General features: G+C 36.9%; 1 protein-coding gene across 1 annotated transcript; it reads right to left on the minus strand.

Annotated features, from left to right (window-relative positions):
- Positions 1-2,554: 2,554 nt before the first annotated feature.
- Positions 2,555-5,133, minus strand: LOC128286692 (uncharacterized). Its single transcript, XM_053024090.1, has 5 exons — positions 4,859-5,133; positions 3,849-4,238; positions 3,285-3,744; positions 3,009-3,224; positions 2,555-2,863 (listed from the first exon to the last, which is right to left on the minus strand). The coding sequence occupies exons 1-5, from the start codon at positions 5,131-5,133 to the stop codon at positions 2,555-2,557; spliced, it is 1,650 nt and encodes a 549-aa protein (XP_052880050.1).
- Between the last annotated feature and the right edge of the window lie 10,442 nt (positions 5,134-15,575).

A 15,575-nucleotide genomic window follows, 5' to 3' on the forward strand; every position in this document is an offset into this window, starting at 1 on the left:
TTCTTCTTTTGTATAGGATCTCCCCATCTAAGACATAGTCATTGGCCAGTCTTCTTAGTGTCCTTTTATCATTATCAGTTGTCTGTTTTGGGTATTCACAGTTCTTCACATATCGCAGTATATTATGGTACCAGGGGTGATCATCCTTTTCTTCTTCCTCGATGTTGTAACAATGAGTCGGAGCCTCATAAATACTCATCTAGATAGGTTTTACATCATCTTATTTGTTCACTTTGATCATGGAGGCTAAAGTAGCCAAGGCGTAAGCTATCTGATTTTCATCTCGCGGATGGTAGCAGAAGGTAATGTCATCAAACTCTTTAATTAACTCTAGGACTAGCCTTCTCTACTCGATCAACTTGGAATCTATTACCTCTCATTCACCTTTGAGTTGATAGATCACTAGTGCAGAATCCCCATATACCTCTAGTATTTTGATATTGTGTTCTATAGCTGCACGGATACCCATGATGCATGCTTCGTATTCTACCATATTATTCGTGCAACCAAAATCCAATTTACTCATAAAGGGATAATGATCCCTGTTTGGGGATACAAGGACTGCCCCGATTTCGTTACACAAAGCGTTTGAAGCTCCGTCAAAATATAGTTTCCAAGGATGCCCTTCTTAAGAATCTTCTTCAGTGGTTGCAACATACATCAGATCTTCATTCGGGAAATAAAGTTCCAAGGCTCGTAATCTTCTAGAGCTTTACTGGCTAGGAAATCTACTATTGCACTCCCTTTTACTACTTTCTGGTTCACATAAATTATATCAAACTCGAAAAGCAGAATTTGTCGTCGGGCTATTCTTCCATTCAGAGTAGTAGACTCCATCATGTACTTCAGAGGGTCCATTTTTTATATTAGCCAAGTTTTGTGGTATAGCATTTACTATCTCAGTCTCTGGGTTGTCCAGATCAAAGCACAACACAACTTCTCAATTAGCGAATATCTTGTCTCACATTCAGTGAACTTCTTACTGAGGTAGTATATCGCTCTTTCTTTCCTTCCTGATTCATTTTATTATCCAAACATGTATCCCTTAAAATTATCAAATACTACCAAGTACAGTATCAGTAGCTTATCTAGACTAGGTAGCATCAGTACTAGGGAATTGGACAAGTAATTTTTGACCTTGTCGAAAGTCTTTTGGCATTCTTCATCTCATACACCTGGATTATGTTTCTTAAGGAAACGGAATATGGGGTCGCATTTCTCGATTAATTGTGAAATGAACCGAGGAGATGTAATTTAATCTCTTTAAGAAACCCAGACCTCTTTTTGAGTGCGCGACAGAGGTAATTCCTGTATAGCCTTGACTTTTTCTGGGTCAATCTCGATCCCCTTTTGGTTGACTACGAATCCCAGCAATTTCTCTGACCTAGCGCCGAATGTACATTTTGTTGGATTGAGCTTTAGCTAGAATTTCCTTAATCTCAAGAATAATTTCCTTAGGACTTGTATATGCTCTTTTTCTACTCGGGATTTTGCGATCATATCATCGACATAAACCTTGATTTCTTTGTACATCATATCATGAAACATCGTTACCATGGCTCTTTGATACGTTGCTCACGAATTTTTCAGTCCGAATGACATCACTTTATAGAAAAATATTCCTCACACGGTTAAGAATATGGTCTTTTCCATATCTTCAAGATGCATCTTAATCTGGTTGTATCCAGAGAAGCTATCCATGAAAGAGAAAAGTGAATAACCTGCTGTGTTGTCCACTAAGGTGTCGATGTGAGGCAACGGGAAATTGTCCTTCAGGCTTGCTTTGTTTAAATCCCTATAGTCTACACACATTTGTATTTTCCTATCTGTCTTAGGGATGGGGACTATATTAGTACTGAATATTTAACCACTTGTAAGAAACGAGCGTCAAATTACTTATTGACCTCTTCTTTTATTTTTAGCAGGACATCGGGCCTCATCCTTTGGATTTTTTATTGAATTGGCTTACTGGCTTCCCTTATAGGAAGCCAGTGTACCACGATATTAGTACTTAGGCCAGACATGTCTTGATACGACGAACACATCTTTGAATTCCTAGAGTAATTCAATGAGGTCTCGCTTTGTGTTTGCAGTGATGCAAGTGCCAATCTTCACCTCTTTCTTTTCTTGTTCGTGTCCTAAGCTCACAATTTCTACTGACTTTTTGTGAGGTAAAATCTATTTCTCCTCTTGTTCTACCATCCTTAACAAATCAAGATATAGGTTACAATCTTGATCATCTTTAAAGTCCTGAGGTTCATCTAGACACATATCTTGCTGAAAAGGATATTTTGAGTCAGTAACAGCGTCGTGCTCATATCATTGATATCTGGAGACCTATTATAGGAATGAAGGAAGATCTAAAGAACAAATAAATCTAAGAATAATTATCTGTATGGTATCAGTATGAATGAAATGGAAAGAATAAAAGAATATTTGCTAAAATGAGACATAAAGATGAGTTTTATTGAAAAAAAAAACAATGGACATATGTCTTTTTCACAAAAGGATTCTTATTGCTCCCAGACTTGGAGCAATAAGTGTGTTTTGAACATTACTCTAAACTTGTTCTAAAAATTACAGGGATCTCTTCCACAGTCCACTTGTTCAAAACACTTCCAGGTATATAAGGGCAAATGCCTAATAGGTTTTCTTCCCCAATTCCTTTTTCGAATATGGCGTTGATGCTTAAATTTCCTAACTTTCCTTCCAGGCTTTCTTTTTCTGACATCTTTTGCTCAAGATAAATGGCTCTTCCTGACACGAACATTTTAGATATATGGGGAAAGGTCATCGGTTCCCACTTGACTTCTCCCTCACTTAGTTGTGCTTTTCTTCTTTTGCATCGCATCTGGCCTGTATCCTAAGCCAAAATGGTCTTATTTGTCAATCAGCATTGGTGCCTCAACTCTTCCTTGAAGATATTTTTTGAGCCCTCTTTCAAGTAAGGCTCATTTTCCAACTAACAACTGTAGGCCCAACCTGGTAGTTTTGCATATTTTGGGCACTGGGATCTTGTTTCCTTCAACAATGAAAGTTGCATTAACAAATTCCAGTGATCGAAAGGAACATTCTATTGCCTCTTCACCCGCTTCTATGTATAGTGCGTCACTAGTTACTAATGCAATGATACCCTTTTCAGCATTTATCATCACCAGTCGACCCTCCGTTACCAACTTCAATTTTTGGTGTAGCGACGACGGCACTACCCTAGCCAAGTGAATCTAAGGTCTATCCAATAAGAAATTATAAGAGGGCTTGATATCCATCACCAAAAAGTTTACCTCATATGTGTTTGGACCAATTAAGACAGGTATTTCAATCTTTCCCATCACTCTCTTTTCTGTACCATCGAATGCTTTCACTATATTTTGACACTTCTTCATGTGAGATCTATCCACTGGTAATCTATTCAGTATGGATAGAGGTAAGACATTCAGTGCAGATCCATTGTCGATTAACATTCCTAGTAGTGTATATCCTTTGCAGCGGGTATTGATATGTAGGGCCTTCGTGGATCCCATGCCCTCCGGAGGTATTTCATCATCATTGAAAAAGATGAAATTGTCGGCACTTATATTGTTAACCAAGCGGTCTAGCTTATTCACAGAGATATCATTAGCAATATAGGTGTTATTCAACACATTCATCAACGCGCTACAATGTGTTTCTGAGCTCAAGAGCAAAGCTAGTATTGATATGCGAGTTGGTTGTTTGTGTAGCTGCTCTACAACATTATACTCGCTATGCTTCAAGAATTTTAGGAATTCTTTAGCTTCATTCTCATTTACTGGCTCGTTAACAAGTGATTCAAACCTAACTGTCTTTCATTTCTTATGCTCAATTACCAGGGTTTTTCCTTTAATGGGCTCGATTCTCGCACTTGTAAGGCCATAGCGCCTCCCACTATGCGTGTAGAAACCAATATCCTAGCCATCTTCTGTGGTGCCCATTGAGCTCTCCTCTTCTGTGATATCACATTGCAGTCATAATTCCATGGAACTCTTTTGCTATCCTTATAGGGAAAAGTCACGGGTTTATGAATTATAACTCTTGGTGCAGCTTGTGTTCTTGCTTCATTATTTCTCAATCGTGAAATAATCAATATCGGGTGATTGACCTTGTTAACCTTCTCCATTGATCCTTCCTCCAATGTGCAAACATCTTCTCCTTCCAAATCCTTGACATCTTCAAAGAATTCAAACTCTTTGTTATCCATCAAATTTTGCACCAAAGCTCTGAATTCAGCGCACTCTTAGATTTCATGACCTTTTTCAGCATAGAACTCACAGTAGCTCATTTTTCCTTTGAGTACCTCCTTTGAATCTTGAACGATTAATCCCATGTTTACCATTTTTTGCCAAACCCATTTTAATGGAGATCTTACTTCCGTAACATCAGTTTCGGTCTTCTTTCCCCCACTCTCAATTATCGTGCTTACCCCTTAGTTTGAGTGACTAGGTAACGGATTTCCTGCCACATTAGATCCCGACGGATCATTGAACCTTATAATCCTGATCTTGATGAACCTTTCAATCAGCTTTTTGAATGCAGTGCAGTTCTCAATTGAATGTCTTGTTATTCCTATATGGTACTCGCGTTGAACATTCGCATCATACCATTTTGGGAATAGAGGTTGCATGGGTTTTAAGTAAAACAGAGATACTACATGTGCATCAAACAAATTTTGATATAACTCCCTATATGTCATCGGTATGGGTATGAACTAGATTTTTTTTGTGTTCGGTCTTGAGTTAGATTCTTGCCTTAAGAGGCCTTGATGGCTAGTTGTTACGGTCTTTGGTTGGCCTACAGTGACCAGTTTTGAATAACCTTTATACACACTCCTGGTGTTCACCTCATTTTCCTTCTTTCTTGGGGATGATCTTTTAGCATTTTTCCTGCATCTATTTTCCCACTCCTTACTGTATTTTCAATCATCTCTCTGGACATTACTATATCTGAGAAGCTCTTGGTAGCACTTCCTAATATATAGTTAATGAATAGGGCTTTTACAGTGTTTATGAAAAGCATTGTTGTCTCATTATCTAGAAAATATGGTTGGACTTGCGTTACCATCTCTCTCCATCTATAAGCATATTGCCTAAAGCTTTCACTTTGCTTCTTCTCCATGTTTTGTAACATAATTCTATCGGCCAGCAACTAGGTTAGTTGGCTTATCATGTTTCGTTGGGACTCATGTATTTGATCCTCATGCCTTGTTGTACCTTAGCTAATTGTTCCTGCAGTTGGGTTTGTAATTGATCTTGCATGTCCTTCTAAATTTGTTCCAATCTCTTTAACCTTTGATCCATGGCTCTGGTTTTACCGCAGGTACCATAACGACATTTGGTTGGAAAATTCTTGTTGGTTTCTAGGGTAACTGCCATGATTTTGATTAATTAGGGTCTTTTATGAAACTTTAATACATATGATGAAATGTAATGATGATGAATGAAAAATGAATGCAAAAAGAGGCATTGATTCTGATCCAATTTTATTAGAATAATGTTACTAGAAAACGAATCTCTTTACATAAAACGGATACATTTTACATATACGGCCTTGCCCTAATACTCAAAGCCTTGATTTTCTAAGAAGCCAAGCTAATTCTCAGCCCTAATCTGATTCTGATTGTATTTTAAGCTCAGCATCTCGGCCTGAACTGTTAGGGTTTGCAAATGGTCGGCTACTTCTCGTACTTGAGTCACAGCTTCGCCCATGATATGATCTCTATCCCTAATCTGACCTTGAGAGCATTGGAGTTACTTTTTCCAGTGTTCATTGCTTGTTTCAAGAAGCTCAACTCGAAGTTCACAATTTTGTAGTGCTTCGAGCTCTTCTATCTTTCTCTTCAACTCTTCAATCTTATTTAGGCTTGCTTTCAACTCAGTTGCGGAGTTGCGACTACCATATTGATGCAGTGACATTTCTAATTCTGCTACCCTGGCTTTCAATCCAACATTTTCATTTCGACTTTCTAACAAATCCCTTTCTAGAGCATCTTCTCGTACTCGAGCCTTTTGGAATTTCTTTCCACACTGATCAGCTCCAATCTTCTCTTCTTTGATTTTATGCCACCATTGTTCCAATGTTTTACCCAATTCAGCAGTCCTCATCGAGAAACGCAACTTCTTATAATCTATTTTTAGACCGTTCATGTCTTCCTCAGCCTTGTTCTTTCCTTTTATCATTTTCTCAGCCTCTAACTTTTGGACGTCGATGTCTAATCCTAGCAGCATCTTTTCCTCTTTCAACTGTTCTATCTTTTTTTTCAGCTTCGAACTCCTCTTTTCAAAATCTTGCTTTACAATTTCTAGCTCATACAGGATTATTTGTAAGTGTTCTTTTATTGGCCGAGTGTTTTCTTGACTTGACACAGGGACATTGGCATTGACTCTTTTACCCTACCACCAATCATACTCGAGGATAGTCATGGGATTCGCAGTAAATCTTTTCATTCTGTGGGTTTGGTTCCAAGTGTTTGATATTTCACGACCTTCTTCTTGTAATTATCACTTTGTATGCAAACTCATACTGAGCCAACCCTTACATTACCAGTATAAACTGCCTCGACCTATACTGCCTCAATACAAGTAGGAGGCATATCCAATAGCTCCTCATATCTCGAGTAGAGGGACCTAGTCGAAGTCCCCACATCGATACAAAATCTCATCAGGGATCATCTAAGGGGCTCTTCATTCAACGTCTTCGTCTTAGAGACTATGGAGAATTGCCATCCATTTTTTCTCCGAAATGTCGTCTCGCCTTGGCGTAGCCATGAATTCTTTCAACAAAGAGTAGTTCTCAGAGAATACTCGATAAGAGACCTTTTCTACCTTCTAAAAGTAGCTACGACACCAGGCTCACAAGAGTTGTGCACACCCAATAAATCTCCCTTCACCCGCTCTCCGACATGCACTCAAAAATTTGAAAGTTTCAGCCAAAATTGTCGGGACGGGTGTGACCCTTTTGTCAAGCTGATCAAATAGATCCAAAATTACCTTATCTATGTGCCCTAGTGCTTTGGGGAAAATAACCAACCTGTAAATACATAAAGCGAAGACATTAACCCTTTTCTTCATATCCGGATATGCCAAGGTCAAATCCCGCATACTTTTCCAATGGATACATTTACTATCTCCCTTTTGTTTAATCTGGGCCGTGACCCATTGCTCATTCATCCCCGTTATGCTCATTAGTCTCTTCAAGAAAGTTGGGAAGTTGACGGCTCTAGAATAATCTTTATTGGCTTGGATCCTCAGGTAACAGAGTAGAGTCGTGTACTCTTTTACGGTGGGCACCAAGTCTACCTTCCCAAAAGTAAAGCAGCTATAGGCGGGATTCCAATACTGGGCCAAAGCTCAAAATAAGTGCTTATCCACTTTGACATTGAGTAAATAAGACAAATCACTATAGTTATAGTAAAATAACTACTTGGTTTAGTCATCCTATTGGTCCCATACCTCTTTCAACTTTTGGAGATTATTCTGAGTCACACTGATGCGAGTGAAATCCCATAATTCTGACACGTACCCCTGCGTCAGGCTGTCACCCTTCTCTTGTTGTGCCTTTCGAACCATATCCGGACGGTAGCATTGTCTTTCACTTTATCAAGAAATCCATTTTCCCTGACAAGTTCTCTATTTAACAACTGAACATGAATCAACACCCTTTTCTATGATGAAAATGTAATGCAATCACAGTCAAAAGAAAACGAAACAAGTCAATGCATTTCATATAAAGATAGAATTTAAAGTAAGTAAGAAATAATAAATAGAGCACCTATTCGGGTAACCACTAGGGGTTTGGTGTGGTTCTACCTACGGTGAGTTCTTAGAGCTCATTATATGCGGTTTGGTTCTAAAGTAAGGGTACTTGAACTGGCAGGTTCCTCGATCCTCACCCATTATAGGCTCATACGGACCAAGTTCAGTTCAAGGGAATACATTTTCCTCTGGCTATACGGAGATGAAAATCTCACGAAGACATAGGTACGAATGTATCCCGAAAGTGATCCACTATCCTATACGGAGGTAAAGACCTCACAAAGGAATAGTTTCTCACTCGCACTTAAGAAGGGAAAAATCGAATGATTATACAATGCAATATGCGGAAAACACACAAAAAAAAAAAGAAGAAATTTTTGAACCAATAAAATATATATACTAGATTGCTATATAACCCGAGAAATCAAAGACAAAACATAAAGGATGAAATGCAATAAAGGGATCGTAAATTTAAACCAAATTATCTATTTCTGACAAAAAGACCAACAGTAATCAACTCATAGCTTGACTCTCTTATTTTGTCTCCAGTGGAGTCGCTAAGCTGTCGAAACCTTTTTTTTAGATCGACTTATATTTTGAAAATAAAGATGGAATCACCACTAATTTTTTTTATGAGGTGTGATCAGATCACCTCGTAATTTTATTGTTTTAATAAAATGCTTGATTTACTAAAACAATGAATTTTGGTCTACAAAATCCAGAAAATAGGTTTGGGAGTCGATTAGGCACGAGACAGATTAGGACCCTTGTTACGCCCAAAATTGGTACCTAATTGATTACTTAAATTAAAAAATTTGAAGAGAATTTAAAATGCTATCCCACTTTGCATAATGCTATTTTTAATTAAAATCACTTGAATAAATCAAAACGTATGTAAAAGGCCCTCTTATCTCTAGCTAACTAAAAGGTCATATCCCGTAAGTTAGGACACGACATCTCAAATCCTCGAAAATAAGCTTGCTCTTTATTTTAATTTCTATTTAAATATCATGTGTTTTAATTTTAAAAGGAATGTTTGGTTATCTAGGTTAAAAAAGAAAGTCGAACCCCGTAAGTTAGGGCACGACTTTTCGAATCTCTAAAGACGGAATATTGCCTTAATTTTAAAAATTTCCTCTTTATGCATTGAGTAAAAAAATTATGTAACACTTAAAACAATGTGTATTTATCTTATTTGGATATAATACAACAATAGATAAATATATCTAAACACGATTCGTGACGTGATTATAGAGAAATAAAATGAAATGGTTGTGTATAAAAATGGATCAATTATATACGAAAAAATAAAAAAATACCATGCTAATGAATGACAATAATGTAACTATGATAGTGATAACACACCAATTTGTAATGAAGATGGAAATTATTGTATTATAATTATTATTCTAGTAATAATAGAAATAATCAAGAAAGGTAAGTAAGTAAGTAAGTAAGTAAGTAAGTAAGTAAGTAAGTAAGTAAGTAAGTAGTAGTAATAATAATAATAATAATAATAATAATAATAATAATAATAATAATAATAATAATAATAATAATAATAAAAAGTGCAAGTAAAAACACGTAAATAATCTAATTTTGAAAGTATTAAAAGGTAATAAATAAATAAATAATGGAATAATAATAAAAATAGTAAAGGCAAAAGAAAAATAATAATAAATGCACAATAAAAAGCAAACACAAAAAAGCAAACCAATTTTAAATATTATAAAGTAAAGGAATAAAATAAATAAAATAATATATAAAAAATCTATACAGGGCGAAATTAAATAAATAAGGATTAAATCAAAATTGAAATTAAATTAAGAGCCTAAATTATAATAAAATAAATGCATAAATATAACAAGGACTAAATTGAAACTTAAGTGGAATTTTGGGGCCAAATTGGGATAAAATAAAAATAATGGACTAAATTGTAACGCGTGGAAAAGAAGAGGGACCAATTGGGAAATTATTTCCAAACCCCCGAACGCACCGTTCCATGAGGGACTAAAATGAAACAAAACCAAAATTAAATGGTAAAATTAAAAAAAAAGAAATAGGACTGGATTGAAAAATAATTAAAAAGAAGAAGGACCAAAAGCGCAAATAGCCATTTTTAAAAAACATGCAGATCTTGAGGCGAGCGGGTCGGTTTTCGGGCTGATCTTCAAAACGGCGTTGTTTTGGGGCTTATGAACCCCGACTAAAACAGCGTCATTTAACAAGCCTATATAAGTAAAAAAAATAAGAAAAAAATCACTTTTTAACCTTTTTTTTTAAAAAAAAAAGTTTCATTCTCTCTTTTTTCCTCTAAGGGAGCTCCCCACGTTTTGCCATAAGGACAGTGGGTCTCCGCTGTGGCTACCGATCATTGGCGGCGGAGACCGCTACCTCCGACGGTCGAAGTTTCCCAAAACTTCCCTTTTTGAAGCCTGTCGTCTATAGAACGTAGATCTGAGACCGAAATCCCGAAAGTCCAATCAAACTTGACCAAAAATAGAGAAATGTTTCGTTTTCTCTCCCTTTTCGGTGTGGCCTTTAGACGAATCCCTAGGGATTCAGTGGCCTTCTAAGCCAATGGAGATCGCTAGCGGTGTTAGTGCAACAAAAAGAGGTAAAAAAATATCCCTTTTTATATATCTTTATTCCGAAATAAAAATAACTACCTTGTTTTTAGATTTGTTGCTCTTTCTTTTCTTTTCTTTTCTTTTTTTTTTAGAAAGATTAGGCTTTTATAGTCGTTTTCAAATTACAATCTTTCTCTTCTTTTTTTTCTTTTTATCTCTGCTTAGTTACTGTTTCTTGCTTATTTGTCTGTCTTTTTTTCCTTTTTTGAAGGTGGTGGTTGAGGATGACTATGGCAAAGGAGCGATTGATGGTGGCAGGCACTAGGGTGCGGCGGTGGCTCTAAGCCAGGTTTCTAAAACAATTTAGGTGTTGGGCCTATAGGGCTATTAAGGTTTTTTATATTTGGGTCATTTTGTAACACCCCAAACCCGACCTAGACGTTATGGTCAAATCTGACGATGTCAATAGTGTATTTGAAAACTAAATTGTTACAATAAAATCATTTCCATGTTATTACCTATCATTATCTCTTATTAGTTTTAAAGGGAATCATTTTACTTATTTAAAACATTTGCTTTAAAACGTTTCTCACTGCGGAAGCTTTTAAAACAAAGTAGTTTAAGTAATCATGAGTTTAGAAAATACGTTAGCTTTTCAAAAATCGAACTTCCTACGACTAGCATTTAGCTTTTCAAAAATCGAACTTCCTACGACTAGCATTTATAATTCCACAAAAAATTAAATAAAAACCAAATTTAAGCAAAAGTCCCAAGAGTCCTCAAATTACATCCCAATAATAATAAAACCTTAAAACATAAATTAAAAAATGTAAAGTCCAAAAACTATGGTCATCGTCGAGTCCTCCGCTACACCGATCCGTCTAAGTCGAGGGATTACTTGTGCACATTAAACAGAGAGGGGCGTGTTTACGTAAACTCAGTGTGTAATCCACAGAAAACAAACAATAGTAGACACAGTGCACAGTTAAATACAGTTTTAGGCCTAAGCCTCTTTCAGTATCAATAACGGTTTGGGCCTTAGCCCATCTCAATACAGTATCAAATATGTAGTAGGGCCTTAGCCCATCACAGTATCAGTAGCAATCATGTATTATTCAGTAACAAAGTCCTACCCAACTAGCCTCTACACACCATTTCCGTCCATCCCTACACTCCAGGTAGTACCGAATGCAGCAGAAAATAGTAATTTGCAGTTGACCTGGCAGTATATTAGGCTTAAGAGCCTTTCAGTACACTTCCTCCAAATATAATCAACCCAACCCCATGAATGCAACATACAAATCATGGCATGCTATCTCATGATATCAGTACATATAACCAGTTCAGTATACATGCATACTATCATCATTCTTAATATATATATAAATCAAACAGTCAGTTCACACAATTAAGGGTCTAAGTGATGCTTACCGACCATACAGTAGGTTCACAGTCGACTTGTTTGACCCATGCAACCTTAACAATCAATTCAGTGAAAATGGGCTCACACACCCATGTGGCCCGTACAACCCAATTTGGCCTTGGCCATCACACGGCCGTGTCTTGTGCGTATGGCCTGGCCTTGTCGATCGCACGGTCTTGTAGTCACACACAGCCTACCACATGGGCAACCACATGTCTGTGTGGTGTCGATAGTGGGGTTTTCAACTTTTACCAAAACCCCATTTTCTACATTTTAGGTACACACCTGTATCGTTTTCGACGTAAAAACAACTCCAAGCAATCCTCAACCTAAAATTGATCAATATTTCACTCCATTAATCACTTAAACAATTGAATTGAACTAAACCCGAAATTGGGTATTCATCTATCGAACAAAAAACCATTACCTTAGATCGAACAACGAAGTCTCTTCACCTTCACGGCACCGATCGAATAACTTCAGCCCTTTAACCTTTTCCAAACACAAAATGAATCCCATTAACCACTATTCATAACCCAAAATGAAAAACAGTACTTACCACACTTACCGATAACGCATGAAAAAGTGCCGAAGAACGAGATGCGAAACAACAATAGTAGGGAAAACAAAACAAAAATGAAAACAATAGTAAGAATGGGGAAAGAATTCGGCAGAGAACAAAGAAGAAAAGAAAGAAAGAAAAAGAAAAAGTGGAGGAGAAGACCCATTACCCTATAAATAAAACAAAAAGAAACAAATAAATAATTATTTATTTAACAATCCATTAAAAGTCCAGGTTACAAAGCCCAAACAGTAGGCCCAAAATCAGAACTACCCAGCAGACCCATTACCCTATACCAGTTACAACCATAACCCAAATAACTTTCAAACCCAAACCTAACCTAAACCTACAGCAGACCCAAACCCAAAGGCCCAAATAGCAGGGGCCCAAATGACTTGCAGATAGGGTTAGAAACCCTAGCTCCCTTTCTCCTCGCGCCGCAAATAGAAGGTTCCAGAAGCCAAGCCTCACGACCCTTCAGTTTCTGTCATTCCAGGCCCCGAGTCACATCGAGATCAACGCCACCGATAGACCATCGTCAAGCCCTCGTCACCACCGGATTTCTCGCAAGCACCTGCAAAAGGAAAGGAACCACAGCAAACAAAACAAATATAGAAGGAGATAAAAAGATTTTTTCCCTAAATGTAATAACAACAGTGGCTATAAAAGCCCGAATCAAAACAATGTAAAGGATCCGATTTTTTTTTACAAAAAGAGAAATACATATACTTATTCATAAAAAGGGTTCAAGCAGTTTCTTTAGGAGGTGATATACTCTTACTTTGTTTCATTTTTCTTCGTCTTCTCTACATGCATGCAAATACCATTAAAATAAAATAAATTTATCATCGAAATCGCGTTGAAAATCGAGATTTTGGGCCTTCGACCACCTACGTGTAACACCACAAACCTGGCCCAGACGTTATGACCGGATCCGACATGCCACATCGAAGCATTCAAAACATTTTATTTTGTTGATCCAGAAAAACTTACTTAGTGTTTTAAAAGATAATTTCATTATAGGTTAAAGTGAATGGAAGCTGTACACCAGGTAGGAAACCGGAAAAGAGGTGGTGAGTCCATCAAACTGCTCAAGTACCAAGCTCCCTTCGGATCCAATCCTAGACATGCATACCGTCATTGCCATACCTTAACGTCATGGATATTTCTAGGAAACCGATTTGATTAAGTCATTTTTAGGAAAAGTGATTAATCTTGGAAAATACTTTCATTGCAGAAGCTTTGCTTGTTGTCGTGTTATTTTGAAATCAATTGTTGTTTTTGAAAACGCACTCTAAAGCTATCCAATTTCAACAGTTAAATATAAGTAATACCTATCTTAGTAATACATATTAAAATCCATCAAAAATAAATAAGCGGCCTTATTACATTTAAAAGCCCAAAACCTCAAACGTAATTAAAAGGATGTCCAGTTCACCAGAAGAAAATCAAACTTTCGAGCGGTGGCCACTCTGAATTCCCTCACGACTCCAAGCCCACTATGGTTGGGGATTTCTGCGTGGATGAAAATAAAAGGGTGAGTTTGGGGAAACTCATGTGTAAGGAAAACCCATTCAAAGCCCAAGTCACTCAAGCCTATTGGGCCTAAGCCCATTCAGTAATAAAGTGGTAATGGACTAGAGCCCTTTCAGATTATAATAAACCGGGCCTTAGCCCCTTATTCAGATAACAAGATGGCCCATAGGCCCATTTCAAAATACATGCAACATCAATAAACATATGCAAGCCCATTTTGGGAGACTACTCAACCCACCAACCACTACACTCCACCCGTACCCACCAGACACTCCATGTGGGAATAGCTCAACCCACCCAAATTTAACACTCCACGCTTGCAACCTTCTTCGCTTTCGCTTATCAAAGAATTGAGGCAAAGCCTCCAAGACGTGGACAAGCCACTTTCAGTACTTCTTCCGTCAATATCCCGGTCCATGCATCGATAATAACAACATGGCATGTAGTAAATAACAACAATCAAACATGCATTTAGGTCAATTTAACCCTAGGGTATTTGGTAATTTTGCACCTAGGGGTATAACAGTAATGTTCCATACATAGGGTTATTATAGTAATTCATCTATTCTTAAGGTTTTTCATGCATATTCCTACTTTTCACGTACTAACAGAATCACGTACCGAGGGTTCTTACCGAATTGGGCCCGTTGGTCCATCATTCCAATTTTGGCCCATTAAGCCCAAAAATATCGAGGGCACAGAAATCATGCACTTTGCAGTCCAAATTTTGCAGCTTACCAAAAACATTAATCGATTTACCTCACGAGCATTCGCACACTCGCAAATCTACAAAATACCGATTTTTGGCATTTCGGCTTTTCGACTTTTGCCGATCCAGACTAAGAAAGAGGGTGTTAGTTACACACATTTGCTTATGACGATATATTGATTTGAGATCCACACACGAACTACCTACAATTGGATTACTAACACGTTAATCTAACTATTCAAATACGAACTACGTATTAACCCCTTACAATATTCGGCCAACCACACCTACAGATCATAGTAAGCTTATAAGAAATCAATAAGCAACTCATTAACAAATTTTTGTCAATGTTTACCACATAATCATAATTTCACTGCAAGCTGTCTTCCTGAGCAACAGTCACTAAATCATTTATAACTGGAGCTATGAAACTCCAAATCAAGTGCTGTTAATTTTCCCTGAAAATAGACTCATATATCTTCTATCCATAAAATTTTCAGAATTTTTGGTTTGGCCAATCAATACCAGATTTTTCTTAAAGTTTCCCATGTTTCACTATTTGACTAATCTGACCACTCTTCATTACGAATCAAATTTCTCATTGTACAGAATTTGAAATATGTTCTTGTTTATTTCATTTGAAACTAGACTCATTAAGCTTTAATTACATAATTTATTCACCTTCTAACTCATCTCTCACAATTTATGGTGATTTCCCAAAGTCACGTTACTGCTGCTGTCCCAGGCAGATTTATTACCAAATCACTCTTTCACACATAACTTGCATGCATGTTATTTAAACATGTATATCACCAATCAATCATCACATATCTATGATTTTACTTAAGTATAATCTCCATTTCATCATTTTAAAGCACAACATATTAGCCGATTTTTCCCCTTAGCATCTAAGCACATGCATGCTCATTTGTTTGGCTCAACTTCACATATCTTCCATTTTTCATCAAAAGAACATGAAACAACAACCATTTCCTTCATTTTAATT

This window comes from Gossypium arboreum, chromosome 13 (assembly GCF_025698485.1).
Source record: "Gossypium arboreum isolate Shixiya-1 chromosome 13, ASM2569848v2, whole genome shotgun sequence".
NCBI classification, from domain to species: domain Eukaryota; kingdom Viridiplantae; phylum Streptophyta; class Magnoliopsida; order Malvales; family Malvaceae; genus Gossypium; species Gossypium arboreum.

Excerpts from the sequence above, each read along its gene's own strand:
- LOC128286692 (XM_053024090.1), bottom strand. The coding sequence starts at position 5,133 with ATGGAGAAGAAGCAAAGTGAAAGCTTTAGGCAATATGCTTATAGATGG. Across the intron at positions 3,745-3,848 it reads CCATTAAAGGAAAAACCCTG|CGAGTATAATGTTGTAGAGC; the intron begins GTAATTGAGCAT and ends CTTGAAGCATAG. Across the intron at positions 3,225-3,284 it reads TTGGTCCAAACACATATGAG|ATTCACTTGGCTAGGGTAGT; the intron begins GTAAACTTTTTG and ends GATAGACCTTAG.